Here is an 8038-nt window from a genome sequence, read left to right on the forward strand (position 1 = left end):
TTCCTCTTAATGGAAGTGGTTGGGACTTTGTAATGTGTTTTCCCCTGTCGGCCACACACAGAAGAGTCCCAGGGAGAATTGTTCACGTTTTAAAAGCAAAGTTGTATTTAATGTTGCAGAGGTAAATGATATTGATTCCAGGTGATATTGCAGAGGCTTTTCTCACATGTGGCAACACTCTGTCGTCCATCTGTCCTCATGATGAATGTCCGCGCTGCACAGATGTTTATAAAAAATCTATAGCTGCCACAGTCCTCCTACAGTCACTCCGGCCAATGTTTACGCTCCTCGCTCATTTTTTATTCTCGCTGTAAACACAGAACTCCTGCAGTCTGTTTATGCACGAGAGTGTGAGTCTCTCCACAGACGTGCGTGGGTGAACATGCACAGCTCGTGTCAAAGAGAGGGAAAGCAGCCACCTCTGAGCCGCCGCTGTCGGCCTTCTGGACATTTCAACTCAGCGGTGCACAGATTTCTCCAAACACACTCTGAGGCATCGAGCACTTCTGACCCTCTGCCTCCTGCCCTTGTGCTTAAATAAAGCGCACCACATCACCTCAAAAGAGTGAAACAGCCCCGATGATTTATAGCTTCTAGTCTGCAGGGAAATTTACATGAGACACTCTGCTCCGGTTTCTTTGTCTCTGCGTTTCTGTCTGTTTGTATTTTCTCAGCTGAATGCCCATGTAATTAATGTTTATTTCCTCACAGCCACATGCATACAATGTGTCTGTTTCCTTATGTGTGATCGGTGTCAGTGTTTCACTCTCTGTGTCCATACCCCCATCATCACTAGTGGACAACCTTGAGATTCACCTGCAGGAATGCACAGATTTTCTTTAACGCAGGCGTCAGGATGAATCATTTTCACACTAAAGTGTAAAAGGTGAAGATAAAAAGATGGATGTTGAGGGCAGTGGGCGACAACCACCTGTTGTAGTAATGATAGTGGGAGTAATACCTCATATTTCTGTTTCAGCCTTCAGTCGAGCGCCCGTCCCCATGGCGGTGGTCAGGAGGGAGCTGTCGTGCGAGGGTTACCCCATCGAGCTGCGCTGCCCTGGCACCGATGTCATCATGATCGAGAGCGCCAACTACGGGCGCACCGACGACAAGATCTGCGACGCAGACCCGGCGCAGATGGAGAACACGCGCTGCTACCTGCCCGACGCGTACAAGATCATGTCACAAAGGTAAGGGCACGTTGCATTTTGGTAAAGTTTCAGGAGTACATATACTTGCTTTTTGGAAATTGTTACAAACATTTTTAATGAACAAACCCCGGCTAACGTTTTGCCACGCTCAAGTTAGTGGTCCAACATCTTATCAAAAAAACTTCCAAATCTATTTAAGTTTTTTTGGTAAATGTTTTCTTATTATTAACAAAAACTGGTTTTCAATGATGAGATCATCCAACATGGATTTAACAATACTTTGTTTCCCTTCTCTTTTTGCTGTACTGTGTCCTAGAGCTACATTCAGAGCTTTTTCCTGCAAAGGTCATTTTAAAGCCCTATGGGTATTATATTACAATAAAAATGATAAAAAGGAGGTTGTTTTTAGCCCATGTCAGAATAATGGAGTATGCCTATGTGCGTGTATTAATGTGTAAACACACACAGCCCCACTCAGTCAACATCAACTTGCTGCTGTTGAAGTAATTGACTGGAGTCGCCTTGTTCGTTAAAAAGATCTTGAAAACATAATCGAATCTGGACTTAATGAGAGATGCTGTAACGCACACCTGAGGAGGAGTAATGTTTTCTTTATGAAACAACTCTTCTCATTGATCTCACTTCAGAGACCATGGCGAGGTAATGAATTTTTGCAAAAATGTCTGCAGAGATAAATATGAGGACTGTTCCTGTAGATTAGCAGAAAACATGAGGGCCGTGTTTACACAGTAAATCATTAGTGGCTTTGGGAAATGAATATAAACATCCGTCCTCTGGGTAACACATTCCTGTTATGGATAAATTGCATCACAGTAAACCTCTGCATACCTGACTGCGAATCTATATTAGTCATACATTTGCACACAAATCAATGTTCATATGAAATAATATGCAGGGTTTTGATAAAGCGAGGCCAGAAAACAATATTTCTGTTCGTCAAAAGCAGTATAATTACTCAAAAAATATGAAAATGGTGTATTATTTAAGGTGCAATATATTACTCAACAGCTTTGAGACATGAAGAAACTACTATTGTAACTCTCTAATTCATAATTTTTCTCGGAGAGTGGGCGGGGCCGTAATTTTTTACTGGAAGTGACGTTAGCGCCCTCATACTTTAAAACCCCTGATATGAATATATCATATATTCATTCTGATATGAATACATCATATATTCATATCAGGTTTTTTTTTTATATATGATCAGTTTTTTTGTCAAAATGTAGACTCGATGACATGTCTATGTATACAAGTTTAGATGTATAACCATGAGACTGATTTCTCCCTTTATTAAGGTTTTTGCAGTCAAATTGACTGCTAACATTAAGTTAATACACATAATGGTATAGGGAACATATATAATAAAAACACTATTGGCTATTTTTTTGACTTTTTGACTATTACTTTTTATGTCCAAAGCTTTAGTTTTCTCTTTGGATCCCTTTGAGAATACTATATATATAATCAGCGGTGTGAAAAGCAGCTGATGGTAGTTTGAAACATGTTGTCGGATAATTGATGCACCCTGTGGCTCGCTTGTTCTGCCGCCAACTCAGACTGAAAGTCCCTGCAGGAATGAATCAACGGGTCCTGCTACCGTCTCCGACACAAAACTAACATGAAGTACCTGGGGGAAAAAAACAGACTCTTTAGCATCCCGTAGCTACTGGGGGCGTTTCAATGATGCTAAAAGGTAGCTGCAGCCAGAGCACTTTGTCTTGGGAAAGGAAGTGGATGAAAGGTGTGGGTGGTATGAATTGAGAATGGCTGCCAGAGCAGGGGTGGGGTGAGAGGGATCGGAGATATTTGTGGCTGCAGTGACACGGCCACACATTAGCATGCGGAGGTTAGCACAACAAACGAACGCCACCCCCGACTTTTGCATTGTGGAGCTGTCAGAGTGGTTGCTAGGCACCTGCGGCTAAGCTCATTATGGCTATAAAAGAAAACGAGAGCGAAACAGAAGCAAGCAATTTGAACAGAGAAAGTCTTCAAAGACTTGTGATAGGCCGAGGTTAGAACAGGGCACAGATTTAACTCATGATTTCCTCTAGACTGATAATGTGATGCGTGAAATGTCACACGTTGAAAGTACCATTAACATGCTTTGATTAGATTTACTAGCACAATATTTATTTAATGTGTTTTTCTTCAGTAGCGTGTCTACTTTATAATCTCCAATGAGAGCAATCAATCAATCAATCAATGTTTATTTATATAGCCCAATATCACAAATGTTACATTTGTCTCAGTGGACTTCACAGTTTGTACAGAATATCAGTATGACAATACGACACCCTCTGTCCTTAGACCCTCACATCGTACAAGAAAAACTTCCAGAGAAACCCCACAGTTTAAAGGGAAAAATGGGAGAAACCTCAGGGAGAGCAACAGAGGAGGGATCCCTCTCCCAGGACGGACAGACGTGCAATAGATGCCGTGTGTAAATTGAAAAGATAATACATTTGCAACATAGGTAGTCCAAATGTTTTGAAATGCATGTGTGTATAATAAGAAGATGAATCCACGAGGATATCCATCCAGGACTTATGATCCAGGACCGCAGCCACGACTCAAGATCCAGGACTCGCAATCCATGACACAGGACCGCAGGATCATCCATGACTCCGGATCCCGGCGTATATAGACACCAAAAAGAAAGAAATTTGGGAAGCTGGGTTAATCGGAACATGAGAGTACACAGGTATAGACAGAGAGAAGGAAGAAGTAAGATGTCCCCGACAAACTAAGCCTATATCAGCAAAACTAGGGCTGAATCTAATCAGCCCTAACTATAAGCTTTATCAAAAAGGAAAGTCTTAAGCGCACTCTTAAAAACGGATAGGGTGTCTGCCGTCCGAACACAAACTGGAAGCTGATTCCACAAAAGTGGAGCTTGATAAGAAAAGGCTCTGGCTCCCATTGTACTTTTAGAGACTCTAGGAACAACCAACAACCCTGCATTCTTGGAACGCAATGCCCTAGTAGGACAATAGGGTATAATGAGTTCTTTAAGGTAAGATGGCGCCTGCCCATTAAGGGCTTTGTAGGCGAGAAGAAGAATTTTAAATTCTATCCTGTGTTCTATAGGGAGCCAGTGTAAGGCAGCCAGAACAGGAGTAATGTGGTCCCTTTTCCTAACTCTGGGTTAGTACACGAGCTGCAGCATTTTGAATCAGCTGAAGCGACTTGACTGACTTCTTGGTACACCCTGATAATAAGGAGTTACAATAATCCAGCCTTGAAGTAACAAATGCATGGACTAGTTTCTCTGCATCGTTTTGAGGCAAGATATGCCTGATTTTTGCAATGTTACGTAGATGGAAGTAGGCGGTCCTTGAAATTGATTTTATGTGGGTGTTAAAGGATAAATCCTGATCAAATATAACACCAAGATTCCTTACAGTCTCACTCACTGGAGGCCAAATTAATGCCATCCATAGTTAATATATCTTTAGATAATTTGTTTCGTAGATTCTTCGGGCCAAGTACAATAACTTCAGTTTTGGTCGTGTTTAACATCAAAAAATTTAAGGTCATCCACGTTTTTAAGTCCTTGAGGCAGTCTTGAATTTTATTTAGATGATTAATTTCATCAGGCTTGATTGATAAATATAGTTGAGTATCATCCGCATAACAATGAAAGTTTACAGAATGATTCCTTATAATATTGCCTAACGGAAGCATATATAGGGTGAACAAAATAGGTCCAAGCACTGAGCCCTGTGGCACTCCATGGCTAACTTTGGTTTGCATGGAAGATTCATCGTTGACACGTACAAACTGAGAGCGTTCAGATAGATAAGACCTAAACCAGCCTAAAGCAGTTCCCTGTATGCCAACTAAGTGCTCTAGTCTTTGCAATAGGATATCATGGTCGATAGTATCAAATGCAGCACTAAGATCGAGTAAGACAAGAATAGAAACAAGTCCCTTGTCAGAGGCTATTAGAATGTCATTTGTGACTTTAACCAGAGCTGTCTCTGTGCTATGTTGTGTTCTAAAGCCAGACTGAAAATCTTCAAATAAATCATAGTTTCTTAAGTAATCACACAGCTGTTTTGCGACTGCTTTCTCAAGAATTTTTGAGAGGAACGGAAGATTAGAAATAGGTCTATAGTTGGCTAAAACCTCTGGATCGAGGTTGTGCTTTTTAAGAAGCGGTTTTATCACTGCTACTTTGAATGATTTTGGAACATAGCCTGATAATAAAGACATATTCATAATATTTAATAAAGAAGTGCTAATTAATGGAAAAACTTCTTTTAACAGCTTAGTTGGAATCGGGTCTAAGATACACGTTGATGGTTTAGAAGAGAGAATCATTGAATTTAATTGTTCAAGGTTTATGGCTGAAAAGCATTCTAGTTTACTATCTAGTGTAATATTATTAGAACTTACGTTTCCGGGAGCTGTTGATAACACTATACTGGTCAAAGGCAAGAGGTCATTGATTTTGTTTCTAAGAGTAACAATTTTATCGTTAAAAAAGCACATAAAATCATTACTACTGAGTGCTATGGGAATAGAAGGCTCAGTCGAGCTGTGGCTCTCTGTCAGCCTGGCTACAGTGCTGAAAAGAAATCTTGCATTATTCTTATTCTCATCTATTAATGAAGAGTAGTATGCTGCTCTCGCTTTACGCAGTGCTTTCTTATATTCATTGAGAGTAATATGCCAAATTAAACGAGATTCTTCAAGTTTAGTGGAACGCCATATCCTTTCAAGTTGTCTCGACTTTTGCTTTATTTTGCGGGTTTCGGCATTATGCCATGGAGCTAATCTATGTTGTTTTATTTTCTTCTTTTTCAAAGGAGCAACAGAGTCTAATTTTATTCGCAGCGCATCTGTAGCACTATCAACAACATGATCAATTTGGGGTGGTGTACATTTTGTATAAGTTTCCTCCCCTACATGCAGACATGCTATCGAGTTAAGTATTGGTGGAATCTCTTCCTTAAATTTGGCTATAGCACTAACAGATAGGTTTCTGCTGCAGGAGCTTTTGGCTAATGCTTTGTAGTCTAGTAACAGTACTTCAAAAGTTACTAAGAAATGGTCGGATAAAGCAGGATTATGCGGTTCGACTAATAGTTGCTCAATTTCAATACCATAAGTCAGAACAAGGTCAAGAGTGTGATTATAGCAGTGGGTTGGTTTATTTACACTCTGACAGAAACCAACAGAATCTAATATAGAGTTAAATGCAACAGTAAGGCTATTTTTATCATCGTCAACATGAATATTAAAGTCACCTACGATAATTACTTTATCTGTTTTAAGTACCAAAGCTGATAAAAACTCAGAGAATTCTGATAAGAATTCTGAATAAGGACCTGGTGCACGGTACACTGTAACAAATAAGATTGGCTGCAAAGTTTTCCAGGTCGGATGCGTAAGACTGAAAATGAGGCTTTCAAAGGAGGTATAATTTAATTTTTGTTTAGTATTGATAAGTAAACTTGAGTCAAAGATTGCTGCAACTCCACCTCCTCGGCCCGTGCCTCGGGCAATATGAGTATTGATATGGCTGGGTGGAGTGGCCTCATTTATGCTGACATATTCTTCATGTCTCAACCAAGTTTCAGTGAGACAGCATATATCAATATTATAATCTGATATTAAATCATTTACCAGTATTGCTTTAGATGCTAGAGATCTTATGTTTAAGAGACCACATTTAATCTTCCTGTTTTGTTGCACTGTAGTAGTTGTTACATTTACTTTTATTAGGTTATTATGTATGACACCTCTATTAGGTTTTACCTTAAATTGTCCTTGGGCAGACACACACACCGTTAATATTGGGTATTTTATTGGGGTCGGGATTCCTATGGATGACTGCCTAGGAGAGAGCGCAGAGAAGCGTGTAAGACTGCGACTCTGCCTCCTGGTCTCAACTCCAGTTTGTCATGGATTAAGTCCACAGAGCCCTGAAATGTTTGCCGAAATGAGATTTGCACCTTCCAAAGTAGGATGAATGCCGTCTCTCTTAATCAGACCAGGTTTTCCCCAGAAGGCTGTCCAATTATTCACGAAGCCCACATTGTTTGCTGGGCACCACCAAGACAACCAGCGCTGAAATGATGACATGCGGCTATACATGTCATCATTGATCAGATTGGGGAGGGGACCAGAGAAGATTACGGTGTCCGACATTGCTTTAGCATAACTACACACCGACGCTACATTAAGTTTGGTGCATTCTGATTGGCGTAAACGAACATCATTACCACCGACGTGAATAACAATCCTACTGTATTTACGTTTATTTTTAGCCAGCAGTTTAAGATGCGCCTCAACGTCGCCCGCTCTGGCCCCCGGAATGCATGTGACTGTGGAGGCATCGGTCTCTAAATTCACGTGTCTCATAATAGAGCTACCAATAACCAGAGTTGGCTTCTCAGCGGGTGTCTCGCTGAGTGGGGAATATCTGTTAGATACGTGAACGGGTTGGTGGGGACCTGCGGGTTTCGCGTTATGCCCCTTCTGAACAGTCACCCATTCTCCCTGCTGCTCGGGAGTTGCCGGGGGACGGCTAAGAGGAGCTACCTTTTGCCGGTCCGCACCGGCTAACATGGGCTTTACTGTAGCTGAGTTATTTTCTAAGATGCGGAGCCGGGCTTCTATGGCTATGATTCCCGCCTCCAACCTAACAACTATACTACATTTAACACATGTATCGGTACCAGTAAAGGAGGTAGGGGAGTAACCAAACATGAGACAGTTAGAGCAGGAAATAGCACCCGAGGGTGGGGAAAGAGCCATGGCTAGCTATCAAGCTAAAGTAGCTACCGTTAGCAAACCCGAAAAGAGTGTAGGCAACTGTGGAGTTACAGTCGCTAAGAGAAGGAGAGTTTGTG

The 8038-nt window shown here is 41.2% G+C and overlaps 1 protein-coding gene across 24 annotated transcripts in view; it reads left to right on the forward strand.

Moving 5' to 3' along the window:
* Window positions 1-8038, forward strand: part of LOC307031165 (adhesion G protein-coupled receptor L3) — a 183693-nt gene that overhangs the window by 68081 nt on the left and 107574 nt on the right. For all 24 annotated transcript variants that reach the window (XM_079668007.1, XM_079667996.1, XM_079668013.1 and 21 more), the window contains exon 4: window positions 980-1193. In XM_079668007.1, the coding sequence (XP_079524133.1) occupies window positions 980-1193 (214 nt within the window). The remainder of the gene's footprint in view (window positions 1-979; window positions 1194-8038) is intronic.

Source organism: Notothenia rossii (assembly GCF_949606895.1).
Source record: "Notothenia rossii genome assembly, chromosome: 3".
In the NCBI taxonomy this organism is placed as follows: Eukaryota; Metazoa; Chordata; class Actinopteri; order Perciformes; family Nototheniidae; genus Notothenia; species Notothenia rossii.